The following is a 14,236-nucleotide window of genomic DNA, read 5'->3' on the forward strand; positions in this document are numbered from 1 at the left end:
TTTTTCTACTTGCATTTTTACGTGCTTTCGAACTGCTAGGTTGGCAGAAGCTGAGACAAGTAACAGGCGCTCACTCTGTTACGCAGCACTCAGGATTTGACCCGCCAAACTGCCAACCTTCTGATCAACAAGCTCAGCGTCCTAACCCACTGAGCCACCGCGTCCCTTTCATTAAACTAGACATACCCAATTCCAGTAACCGTTCTTCATACGTTTTAGCCTCCAGTCCCCACAGTAACCGTGGCTGGCATCTTTGGAGGCATGTTGTTCTGTTTACTTATATATGCCTGTGGAGCAACATTTTACATGTGGAAGACCTGTGTTTCTTTCTGAGTAATCATAGATGAAATCTGGACAATTATTTTACTTTGCTGGTGATTTATTTTTCCTTTCCAGTGTCAGAACACTGAACCTTGTAGTTGGAGGTAATAACAGAATCTTGAAAGCCTGTCAGAGTTTCTGTCTTATATCAAACAGAATCAAGACTCAGTTATCTTGAGTTCCTTTCTCACCTCTCTTCATTCCCAGGCCTATGTTGATTTTTACATAGCAATTCTTGCATTTCTTCTTCAATTTTATCTCTGTATACAGTAATGATTGCCATCTTTGGAATAAGCTGAGATAGAAAACTATGATTTGAAGGAAGCTTCAGATCCATACTTCTTTTATAAGTTCTCATTTTCTGAGAACTGATAAATAGTGAAGAATTGCAAAGGTATGCAGATCTTGCAGAAGCACTGCAAAAGAGAGAAAGTGATTATGTTTGCAATCAAAAGGATGTATATCGTGGATCTTTTATTTGGTAAGAAGGATGATCATCAGGCAGACTACTCATGCTTTAACTACTAGTTCAAAGTACTTGCTGTTAATAATAATAATTCTTATAGCTGTTTAGGTTGCAACAAAAAAGTTACTTTCTCACACTTTCCTCCAATTTACAGAGTCTTCTTTATAGTCCAGACAAGTCTTTCTCAGCTTTGACAACTTTAATTCCCCATACTGGCTGGGAAATTCTGGGAGTTGAAGTCCACATATCTTAATGTTGCCAAAGGTAATAATAATAATAATAATAATAATAATAATAATAATAATAATAATAATAATAATAATAATAATAAGAAGAAGAAGAAGAAGAAGAAGAAGAAGAAGAAGAAGAAGAAGAAGAAGAAGAAGAAGAAGTTGGAAGGGACCTTGGAGGTCATCTAGTCCAACCCCCTGCTCAGGCAGGAAACCCTATACCATTTCAGGCAAATGGCTGTCCAGTCTCTTCTTAAAAACCTCCAGTGTTGGAGCATTTACCACCTTTGGAGGCAGGTTGTTCCACTGGTTTATTTGGCTTATTCCCAAATAAGTGAGCATCTCATTCAGGCTAATTCATCCAGTTGCAGGGAAAATAATAATAATAAATTTGGCAGTTTATTAAGGTGTTCTTCAGAAATAATGTAGGTACTTTTAATCTGTCATGAAATCTAGTGTATAGGTGGGAATGAAGGTTAGAGTAAACATTTTGCTTTAAAGAAAAATAACGAAACATGGATGCTTCAGATGTTATACAGTTGTCCATACCAAATAAAGTTTGAAACTATTTGGCTGGAGATATGTTTTTTTTAAGATTTTATATAATTACTGACTATCTGAAAAGCAGATGTTTGCATCTGTACATAAATTTACACTGAGGGTATTACAGCAGAATACCATCACTCTAAATTTATGTACAGATGCAAACATCTGCTTACAGAGGAATATGTTCTTAATTAATGTTGCAAAACTCTTTCTTTTCATGTTACTGTTGGTCTAGTCTCATTCATTTTATGCTGACAAGAATTTTGCTGCAACTGTGTTTTTGGAACGGTTTGATAATGTCACGGTTAATAACTGGGGACGATCTGTTAGGGCAGGAAAAGAATTCCTTGTACAATAGAATAGTTCATTAAAAAAAAACAGTCACGAAACATAAGAATTTGATTAAATTGCTACTGTTTGCAAGGCCGAGTTGAGTTGAAGCACGAGAAAAGGATTTACTTTTGGTGAAGGGTGATTTGCTGTAGTAGAGGGAAAGAGGGATTCTGGATCCATTCCTTCATCCCCAAACCAATTTCATTTGTTCTTTTATAACTGAACAGTCTTCAGAAATCAGGGTTTCATTGAAAAGAACAATCACACGATGGACTTTGCTTACAAGCACTGCTGGAGTTATTTAAACTTATTTTTTTTTAAAAAAAACAACACACTGAAAGTGTAAAAGAGCCAACGAATGTTACGTATTTTAACATTTTATTTTAGAAATTTACAAGGCTGACCAGGTCTACACCAACTCTAGATGGTGTACAGTGAAAACAAGCAAACCACAAAGCTTAAACTCTCAGATGTCAGAAAAAGAAGCAGCAACTAACGTCTAGCGCAGGGGTCTTCAAACGTGGCCCTTTTATGATTTGTGGACTTCAACTCCCAGAATTCCTCAGTCAGTGTGCCTAGCTGAGGAATTCTGGGAGTTGAAGTCCACAAGTCATAAAAGGGCCAAGTCTGAAGACCCCTGGTCTAGCGAATACACAGGGTCCATCACCCACTCTCACCTAGGGCTCCAAGAAAGAGCCAGGTTTTTTCCCCAGCTCTTTTGAACACAGCCAGGGTGAAGAAACCTGTCTCAGGAGGTGAGGCTGATCTTAGGCTGACCTTAATAAAGACTTGATCAATTGAGATCTCAAGAGGGACGGTGTTCCAGAATGCAGGTGCTACACTAGTTCTATCCAGTGATATCGTTGAGTGGGGATAGGATCTTGGAGCACGACAACTCCACACATCCCAAAGGTGCTTTTTCACAAGGCAACTGGACTTTCTTGTTTTTCTTTGAAGGCGTTTCGCTTCTCATCCAAGAAGCCTCTTCAGCTCTGATGAGAAGCGAGACATCTTCAAAGAAAAACAAGAAAGTCCACTTGTTATAGTTATCCTTTGGGATAACTAAGATAGATAGATAGATAGATAGATAGATAGATAGATAGATAGATAGATAGATAGATAACCTTTATTGTCATTTTTTTTTTACTGTGGGCACAACAGTACACACCAAAAATGAAATTTAGTTGCCCGCTCTCAAAGTGAACACATACATAACATACACCTAAACATACTTTAAGGGACGCAGTGGCTCAAGTGGGTTAGGACTCTGAGCTTGTCGATCTGAAGGTCGGCAGTTTGGTGGGTCGAATCCCAAGTGCCGCGTAGCAGAGTGAGCGCCTGTTACTCATCCCAGCTTCTGCCAACCTAGCAGTTCAAAAGCACATAAAAATGCAAGTAGAAAAATAGGGACCACTCCGGTGGGAAGGTAACAGCGTTCCGTGCGCCTTTGGCGTCTAGTCATGCCGGCCACATGACCATGGAGACGTCCTCGGACAGGCGCTGGCTCTTCAGCTTTGAAATGGAGATGGGCACCGGCTCCTAGAGTTGGAAACGACTAGCACGCATGTGCGGGGGAACCTTTACCTTTTATCTTAAACATACTATATGCAACATATCTATAGACCTATACCCCTACATATACGTAACATATAAATAATTAAACACTGCCCATCTTGAATATACAACAGAAGGAGGAAGCTTCAGGATGACCTGGATGACTGAGAATCTCCATAGAAACTCCACACTTCGTACAGAGCAAGTAGGAGCCACAGAAGTCAGAAGGTCTACTAGATAATCAGACCCTGTGCCAAGACGGACTTTATAGCCAGCACCTTGAATTGCACCTGGAAGCTAATCAAAAGCTAAAGCATCGCACAGAGCAAAAATGTTATGTGGGCTTGGTAAGATATCTCCAGGGAGATTCTCAGTCATCTGGGTCACGGTTGTCCCAAAGGTGCTTTTTCAAAAGGCAACCAGACTTCCTTTGTTTTTGTTTCAAGACATTTTGCTTCTCATCCAAGAAGCTTCTTCAGTTGTCTTCATGAACTGGAAAAAAACAACAACCAACTGTCTTGGATGAGAAGTGAAACATCTTCAAGCAAAAAGAAAGAAAGTCCAGTTGCGTTTTGAAAAAGGACCTTCGGGGCCTGATGAGATACACACCCCTAACTGCCCACTTTGCTGCATTCTGGACTGCATTCTAGAGCTTCTGCGTGTCTCTCAAGGGCTGCTTCATGTAGCTCATTGCTTTCTTAGTCGTACTTCCCTCTAAAGGGTTTTGGATGTACAGAGGTTCTGTCAATATTAATTCAATTCAAGGCCCTTACTGTTAAAAGAATCTGGTCCATCATGGCACACAATACCTAAGAATATCAAATGAGAAGCTAGAGGAGAAACACAAAACCTTCAGAGCTGTTCTTCGTAATACTGAGGCCGAGTAATACGTGCGCAGAGTGCACGAAATTTTCCCCTTACCCCTTAGTCCCATGGTGGCGAACCTATGGCATGGGTGCCACAGGTGGCACGCGGAGCCCTCTCTGTGGGCATGCATGCCGTCGCCCCAGTCCTGGGCCTTCAGCTGGGTTTTATAAAACCTTTTCGCTTTAGGCCTCCGCCGCCATGTACTCCCCCCAAAAAGGTTCAATTAATCAATTTCAACTTCTCGTGGGGAAAAAAAAGTTCTCACAAAGTTGGAATTGATTGATTGAACTTTTTAGTCCCACCCAGTCTGCAGCTACCATTGCAGCCACGCCCACCCAATGGGCCACGCCCCCCCAAAGGGCCACGCCCCCCCAGCACCCGATGATACATAAGTGGGTTTTGGGTTGCAGTTTGGGCACTCGGTCTCTAAAAGGTTCGCCATCACTGCCTTAGTCCTCTTTGGTGAGTCCACTCCATCCTTGCGTTTTCTGTTTACCCCCATCTAGGCTGGGATGGAAACATGTGCTGACCACATTTGGATCTTGGCCACTGTTTCAGCAGATGTGAGTAGCAATGCGTCATGGAAGTGCCGTGGTGAAGGGATCAAAGTTCTCACTAGTAGAAGGGATTTTGTGCAACGCTTAACAAACAACGCTGCACTATGGGCTATTTATTTCTGATCAGAATTCAGATGCTGGCTGCTTAGTGGATTGAGAGAAGAATATTTTATCTATTCCTTTTCTGCACACCTGCTCCTCCTTTAAAATCTGCTCTAGAGATCTTTTTGTCTAAGAAACACAAAATATTGGCAACAACCTACGCTGCGTTTCCTAAAAAAAGATAACGGTGGCCTCTTCTTTAAAAACAAAAATTCAAGAGAGGCACAAAATCTTCTGTTGTGCTTGGTTCCTGCTGTTTCCCTCTCTTGAGCCCTCTCCTTTTGCACTTTGCAACATTAGAAACTGCCTCTTTGTTCCCAAACTTGCTTGCTGTGTGTCAGAAAATTGAGTTAGAATAATTTCATAAACAAATATAATGAAGTGACAAAAAAACCAGATGGACCCACAGAAAATAAATAAGTGGATAAATAGATGAGTAGGTAAATAGGTAAATATGAATAAATAATAGAGGTTATTTAAGGCTTATCAGATCATTAACCAGTGGAACAACCTGCCTCAAGAAGCTGTGAATGCTCCAACACTGAAAGTTTTTAAGAAGAGACTGGACAACCATTTGTCTGAAGTGGTATAAGGATTTCTGTCTGAGCAGGGAGTTGGACTAGATGACCTCCAAGGTCTCCTCCATCATCATCATCATCATCACCATCATCATCATCATCATCATCATTGTCTGCCAATGACTTCCACCCACTGATAACCTGATGAAAGCACCTAAAAATACCCATGGGTTATTTTAGCTTTGCATTTCTTATTAACCAGGGTGAGCATCATAGGCAAAGAAAAGTAATGTACCAACAGCTCAAACAACCAGTACCTAGAAAAGAACAGAATAACAGAGTTGGAAGGGACCTTGGAGATCTTCTAGTCCAATATCCTGCTCAGGCAGGAAACCCTATACCATTTCATGCAAATGGCTGTCCAGTCTCTTCTTAAAAACCTTCAGTGTTGGAGCATTCACAATTTCTGGAGGCAAGTCGTTCCAAAGGTTCATTGTTCTCACTTGAGTTCTACATTGCTTCTCTCCTTGATTAGTTTTCATGGGTTGCTTCTTCTCCTGCCTTTAGGTATTTCTGGAGAATAGATTGATCCCTCCTTCTTTGTGGCAGCCCCTCAAATATTGGAACGCTGCTGTCATGTCATCCCCAGTCCTTCTTTTCATTAAACTAGACATACGCGATTCCTGCAATCGTTCTTTGTATGTTTTAGCCTCCAGTCCCCTAATCATCTTTGTTGCTCTTCTCTGTGCTCTTTCTAGAATCTCAACACTTATTTTACGTTGGGTTTGAGAAGGCCAGTGATTGTCTTGTTGATGCTCACTTAACTGTAAGTTTTGACTGATGTACTGTATTATGTGAATATAATATCTTACCGAGACTCTCCTTGATTGGTTTCCATCCATTGCTTCTTGTCCTGCCTTCAGGTGCTTTGGAGAATAGCTTGACTCCCTCTTCTTTGGGGCAGCCCCTTAGATATTGGAACACTCCTATCATGACCCCCCTCGTCCTTCTCTTTATTAAACTGGAAGATCTTGTTCTGCTTTAACCATGAAAGCTGTCTTTGGTGACTCCCCAGTCATCAAGTGACAGTGAGTTCTAGCCCCATCTTAGCCATGAAAACCAGTTGGGCCAGACTTTCTCTTTGTTCCTCCCTCCCTCCCTCCCTCCCTCCCTCTCTCTCTCTCTCTCTCTCTCTCTCTCTCTCTCTCTCTCTGTCTCTCTCCCTCTCTCCCCCCTCTCATTATGGGGAAAATGGGAGGAAGAAAGGGTGTTGGATATGTTTGTTGCCTTGAGTTATTTGTAAAAATAATAATAATAATGGCGGGTTAATAATAAATAAATAATGTCCTGTTTCATTTTGTGGACGACACTCAGAACTTGGTGGCAGAGAGCTGATGACTCCTGTTGCTTTAATAATCCAGAAAGCCATTTCTTAGCATGTGGTAATGGGTGTGTGCAGATACCTGACCACGTTGTAGGATGGGAGAGTGGATGAACTTGAGTTGTTGCTGAATTGTATGATAATTCCTCTAGCAAAATGAATAATTATCCTTGCGTCCTTTATTGGGTTTTTTGGGGTTTTTTTTTTAATGAACATAATCGACATGTTAGGACAAGAGCAGACTGACGTTTTTAAAGTTCAACTTTAGCAGCAAATTTAGCAGCTTCATCGTAAGGGGGAAAAAGGCTGAAAAAGATGATTTAGCTTGGTATGGCTTTTCATTAAATGGGGCCAATTGTTTAAAATTAGATTGAGAAGGAAATCTCATGAGCAGTCTGTCTGAAGTAACAAGTCTTTTAGCAGTTGATGCTGTTTCACTTGATTTTTTTTAAAAAAAGAATTTAACACTTTAACCCACTGGACTAATTTGGCATTTCCACTTTTACTTCATCCTCTTTAAGTACTCAAATACAATCCAAGGGATGGTGTCATTTTCAAAACCAGAATATTGGCTAACAATCATTTCAAATCCCTCACTAGCTTTTCTATATTTTCTGAAAAAGCATAAAACGCAGTGAGTGCTAATACAAAAATAAAAACACATTTTTTTTCTGTCTTGTTGTATTACCAAGAAACACTATCAGAGTTTTCTGGTTATTCTCATCTTAGAACAGATGTTTGGCTAGCCATGGTTTGTACTTCTGTTGCTTTATAAACATCTGAGAACATTAAGCATAAATATTCCTTGTATGTTTTGAAAGCACGTAAGGCTGAGTTGAGCATATCTGCTCTGTTGCCTATTGTTATATTCTGTTGCTATCAACATGTGGACTTTACCAAGTTGATTGGGGAGCATATTTCATTTAAAATTGCAGTTGCTTTTAATATTACTTCCTGAAAAAAAAGGATGGTGCAAACCGATAGACTGAAAGGAAACTGCAATTAGCAATGACTTTTTCCTCAAAATAGCATCTTGGGGGAAAATTTTAACTCTTTCCATTTTCCTGTCCATTGTGCTTCTCCCAATCTTTCAGTTTGGGGAGGGAATTTGAAACAGCACTCTTAATCACATCGATAACCAGGCAGAAAAAGTCCACCCCTTTAGTAAATTTGTAGTGGGGAGCGTAGGATGTCCACAAAACACCCATTTCACTTACAGGGATATACTGTTTTAAACAGATAAGGCCAAGGCCAAAACCAACCCAAAATGTGATTAGGGTAGATTCCTAACCAGTTCTTCGCTCAGTGGCACAGGATACAACTGTAACTGAGCCTCTAATTGTGGCTATAAGTGAGGGGGGCCACCAGGTGACCATGATTGATTTTACAACCATTTTTCCCCAGCCATTGTTAAGCAAATGCGGCAATTGTTGAACGAACGTGACAGTCTTTAAAGAAGTCAATTTTCCCAATGGGTGTTTTTCCGCCCCGCCCCCCCCAGACAGTAGGCAAAAAACATTTAAAAAAATGAGGGCACATGGCTGCAGGATTTTGCAAACAGCCATAAATGAATGCAATCACGTGATTGCGGGACATGTATATGTGGCTATCAGAACTTCAAAAGCAGGTCGTATGTAGCTCTGGGGAGGTCTGTCATAACTTTGAACAGTTGCTAAACAAGGACGACCTATGACAACTTTCTGGCCCAGTGCTTAAGTTATTTTGGATTAGCTCATGTTTCTACCTAAAATAAGGGCCATTTGGAGAATTGTGCAACAGCTTTCTCAATGTCTTTTCGGTCACACTGTTAACAACTCACGACGCCTCTTTATTTTGTAGCTGAATGGCATTAAAATGGTGGACGAACCTATGGAGGAGGGAGAACCATATTCCTGTAATGTAAGTACATTTGGGGATATTCCTCATGATAGGAACATCTGTTTAACATCTGTTAAATCTAATTCTATAAGAATTGCATCCGAAGCTCCTGCTTGTTTGAAGCAGGAAAAAATGGTAGCTAACGGAATGCTGTAGTCTGAACATGCAACTGAAATTTTTGCAAATCTCAAGTTTTTGATTCAAAGGGATAAAGATGCCCTAAAGTCAAACTTGATTCTTTGTGGTTATATCCATGCAATTTTCTTGACGTTCCCAGGAGAAGTGGTTTGCCATTGCCTTTCTCTGCGATTCTTTTTTTCTATTTTCCAGTCTAGCCAGTTGCCCTGGAATTCCTATCTTAATTCTCACAGTCAAGAACTAACCAGGCTTGATCGCGGATTCATTCCTGAGATCAGTTAGGGCTAGCTGCATGCTGCCATCTGCTGAGCCCAGCAGTGGAAAACAACATTGAAAACTAAGTGTGCAAAAACGACTCGTTTGCAGAAACATTTCTCCTTTCCTGCTTGGAGAAAGTTGTGGGGAGGAATTGTGTTTGATACATTATCAACTTATTACCATTCACACACTGCAGGATTCTGAGTAATTCATAGGATGGCTAATTACGGACGTAGTGGAAAAGGCAAAACAGTTCTCAGCTCATAGACTTAAAACCCATTACAACAGAGGAACTGTTCTCTTATAAGTCATATTCATTATCAGAAACGCCAAATTGAAATACTCCAAATATGTTTTGGTCAATGTTGGTGCTTTAATTCTAGGGTAGTTGTTTAATATGGTGTTGCTTATTCTGATTTTATTTTGTCTCAGGGGTACCAGATTCATCCCCTTCTAATAGCTGATACTTTTGCTTGCAAACTTAACTAGGAAATGAGCTTCTTAAAACTATTTTGACAATGAAATGCTAATTCTTGTAGACAACTGCTCCGATTTATATTTCCCTGCTGATATAGAAAGTAAATACACACACACATACTCTTTCTCTCTCTCTCTCTGTGTGTGTGTGTGTTTCAAAAGCTGGAAGGAAAAAAGAAAAGAATCCAAAATGTGGAAATTCTCCATGGATTCTAATGCTTATGCTGGAAGAATGTCTCCCACTCATTCCCAACAAATTACATTGTCCCTAACATGAGAACTAACGTTCTAACCATATATTTAGTGAGTCTCATTAGTAAATGTTTTGGCTGTTAATTAAAGAGAAACTTTTGGTCAAGGATCTTTATTTGTTCTATGGTTTGTGTTACTCCCCAAAATTGCCACACAGAGGAATGCGCCCACATAAATTAGAATTGATAAGATGATTAATTCAGGAGATTGATGGCATTTTTCTTATTAGACAAGCTTCTTTTTAAATATTAGCTGCACAAGGTCTGGGAGCTGGAAAATATAGCACCTCAAGAGACGGTGAATTCAATCCTAGGTAGCGCAAAAAGAAAATATCTGCTGTGAACTCTGCGTAGGCATAAGGAAGGGCATCCAGCCAGTAAATGCTCAGCCCCATTCAGTCGCTCCGACTCCACCCTGATGTTATAGGTTTACAGGGTTGTTAAAAGAAAAAAAAATGAATGTGGCTTATAGTAATGTTCTAATTGGTCTTGAGAATGTTTAAACATGTTGAAATGATAACTGCAGTAGTTAATAGTCAATATTAAGAATAGATTTAGGTAAAGCTGAAGCATACTAATATTTATAATATTAATTAACACTGCTAATTAGTGACATTCACTAGTTTTGATGAAATCATAAATTTGCTGGAGATAGTATATTAACTTTAAAATATGCTTATTATATTATTGTAATGCTGTATTAATAATGCAGTAAAATAATAGAATATAATAAGGTTTTACTACATTATTGAAACTATTGTATTCATAGAAATAAAAACAAAAGTCTTGGGATTTTAATTAACTATAATATAATATTACATTTTTTTCATGCCATTAGATATTTCTGCTCAATTCTATTGGACAGAAATTATACCACACATCACTGCTTAAATGCAGTCACGGTAGTATGGATGGAACAGAACACAGATGAACCCATCTCATCAGTCTAGAACTGAAAAGTCGAATCGAGAAAGAAGGAAATAAATAAATATCGTAAAATGGTTTTACTTAAGCTGGATCTTGCGACATTGCTGAATCGTCTAATCCAGAGGTCCCCAACCTTTTGGGCACCAGGGACTGGTTGTGTGGAGAGAGTTTTTTCCGCGGACCGGAGGGGGTGTGGTTTTGTGTACTGCCTGCATCCCCACAGATGGGTTTTTGTTTGTTTGTGTAGACCGGTTGCTGGCATGCCACAGCCCGGTACTGGTCCACAGACCAGGGGTTGGGGACCCCTGGCCTAATGTATGCTACTGATGTTCCAGATTTTAACCTCTAATTAAAGCACTGTTGTGGAAAACCTAAAAGAATTAAGGTGTTAGGAGATCAAATGAATAGGTGAAGATAGGTCCCTGAGAAATGAAGGACACACAGGCGGGCATCATCAAGCATAGCAACAATTTATATACTTGCATATGATATTAGGCCATCAGTGCGTGATGGTATCATAATGTGCATGCCAACATTTCGCTGTTATTGTAGTTAGGAGATTGGGCTGCAAGAAACAAGAAGAAAGTGAACATGCAGATGTTTGGAAGATGTTAGGTCAAAATTGAAGAAACTTGAAGCTGATGAAGCATTATGCAGTTGTACAAACACATGTTTTCGTTCTCCTGTTCTGTTACATGTGTAACTGCTGCCCACTCTTAACAGCTGTTGAATTTCCAAATTCTGTTCAAAATCTTTTTTTTTTTTTGGTTTGTTTGTTCCATTATGTGGCTACTGCTCAGTATTTAGAATACTGAATTCTAAATACACTGGAAGTACTGTAGCATTTCAGATCCTTCAGTTGTGTGAGGTCTACGGTGACTCAGCCAGCAAGTGTTCCGATTATGGTAATAAGAGAGTATAACATCATTTCTACTGACAGTGGCATTCAAAAGCGTTGTTTTCTTAAGTTCTTATTTAATTACTATTGTGTCAGTTTCCACAGAAACCCGTTCTCCTGTCAAATCCGGGTTACTTTAGATCACTTTTAAACATAGAAACAGATGAACTGCTAAGATCAGTTCATGCAAACAATATTTGTTTTTTTAAAAAAACCAAAACCAGTGAAAAGCAGCATCATTTATTTATTTATTTATTATTTTATTTTATTAAATTTATATACCGCCCTTCTCCCGAAGGACTCAGGGCGGTGAACAGGGCATATATAAATAGAAAATACAAAAATTAAAAGAGATGGGGTGTTGGATACTGGAACTTCATTTATTTTTGTCTTTGTGCGACTAGGCAACATGGATTCTACTTTTAACTGCTTTTTTGTTGGAAAGGGGTAGCTTTTTAGTGCACCCAAGCCTAGTGCTAAGATGCTTTCTAGTATCACCTGAACAAAATATAGCAGTGTTCCAATATTTGAGGGGTTGCCACAAAGAAGAGGGAGTCAAGCTATTCTCCAAAGCACCTGAAGGCAGGACAAGAAGCAACGGATGGAAGCTAATCAAGGAGAGAAGCAACCTAGAACTAAGGAGAAATTTCCTGACAGTTAGAACAACTAACCAGTGGAACAACCTGCCTCCAGAAGCGGTGAATGCTCCAACACTGGAAGTTTTAAGAAGAGACTGGACAGCCATTTGTCTGAAATGTTATAGGGTTTCCTGCCCGAGAAGAGGGTTGGACTAGAGGACCTCCAAGGTCCCTTCCAACTCTGTTATAATGTCAAAGAATAAAAGCCACTGATGTAAAAGATTAAGGTGATTGAAGGGATGGGCAAAGAAATTTTGGGCTCAATTTTCTTGGCAGGGAAGTTTTGAGTAAAGATGGGACAGGATCTGGATTTCTAGAGGATATTTCTTTTGCAAGATATTAATCATACAATTTTATATATCAGCGAACACAGAATAAAGTCAAATTGGGATGAATTATTCCTTGGTAATATTGAATTGCAGTGCACTCTGACTTCCCCACCCCCCACCCCCACCAGTAATATGTTATTTTGGGATTGCGAAACAATCAAGGAAATTTTGAAGAATCTCAGCCTGATAAACGGAAATAAATATTTATACTTTTAAATCTTGAAAGCTGAAGATAAGGAGAATTCTTCAGATGTATTCGAATGTCGATAAAATAGTGAGTTTCCTCCGAGTGCCTTTTCACCGGATTCTGCAATGATAAGAGTTACTTTAATGTGTAAATAGCCAAGTCTGAGAATAAACAAAAGCTTCACTGTACATTTTCTCAGATTGTAAAATATAGTTCTGGTCCTTGATTTAAAGTGAGTAGCCTGTATCTATGGGCTTTGTCTGAAAAGCGGTAAGCCATCTTTGCCTCATTGCTTGTTACAAATTATAAAACATAAACAATATCCTTTGCAACTATGAATGATCTGCTTTAAGTATCTTTTAGGTCAGGAGTTCCCAACTGGGGGTATGAGACGATATTCCAGGGGGTGCAAAAATTAGGGTTTAGAAGTTTCAAAATTATAGTGTACGTGCATAATTCGTTGCTGTTGTTTTGAACTTTTGTAAGGGGTGCGAGAATATATCAGAAGCATTCTAGGGGTGCAGGGTATAGTAAACGTTGGGAACCGCTGTTTTAGGTAAACAAGCAGGGTGCAGATATCTTAAATAATGTAGCACTCATTCTTAACAGTCTTTCTCTCTCTCTTTCTTTTTCTCTTTCTTTCTTTTTCTTTTAAAATAGGATGAGGGAAGTGTCAAAGAGATCCCTATTACCCACCATGTAAAAGAAGGATGTGAAAAAGCAGATCCTGCACAATTTGAATTGCTTAAAGTCCTTGGTCAAGGGTCCTTTGGAAAGGTAACAATGGAAATAAGCCGTGTTTGTTTTAAATGTTGCGTTGGGTGTCCAATATAGCCCCTGATTCTACTCCTCTACTAGATACAAGGCTAGTGTTTTTAAGTGTTGGGGAACTTACTATAGTAAGTCCTGTAAGCATTTCAGCAATAGCACTTAGACTTATATATCGCTCCATAGCCCTTTACAGCCCTCTAAGTGGTTTATGGAGTCAGCCTCTTGCCCCCCCCCCCCATTTTACCAGAAGGATGGGAGGTTGAATTAACCTTGAGCCGGTCAGGATCGAACTCCAGGCTGTGGGCAGAGATAGCAATAGCAATTGCAATAACACTTAGTGACTAGGGCATTCTGGAAAATCAAGTCCACAAATCTGGAAGGATTCCAGGTCGGAGAAATCTGATTTAAGGAATAAGGGTATAAAATGTATACTAAATTATTAGATAATGGAGTTGATGCTAGATGTTCTTTTTGGTGTTTTCAAGTGCCACAGTTAAATTTGCAATGGTTTAGGCTGTGTTCTTATAGGATTGTGTAGTATTTCTTTGCAGTGGAATATTTTCTATAAAATTGATCTTGGAGAACTAGGATTTTGATTTTTTTTAAAAA

General features: G+C 39.4%; 1 protein-coding gene across 1 annotated transcript in view; it reads left to right on the forward strand.

The window, feature by feature from the left end:
* Positions 1–14,236, forward strand: part of RPS6KA6 (ribosomal protein S6 kinase A6) — a 49,744-nt gene that overhangs the window by 8,115 nt on the left and 27,393 nt on the right. The window contains exons 2-3 of the mRNA XM_083372180.1: positions 8,715–8,774; positions 13,517–13,633. Of these exons, the coding sequence (XP_083228306.1) occupies positions 8,715–8,774; positions 13,517–13,633 (177 nt within the window). The remainder of the gene's footprint in view (positions 1–8,714; positions 8,775–13,516; positions 13,634–14,236) is intronic.

Source organism: Vipera ursinii (assembly GCF_947247035.1).
Source record: "Vipera ursinii genome assembly, chromosome: 12".
Taxonomy (NCBI): domain Eukaryota; kingdom Metazoa; phylum Chordata; class Lepidosauria; order Squamata; family Viperidae; genus Vipera; species Vipera ursinii.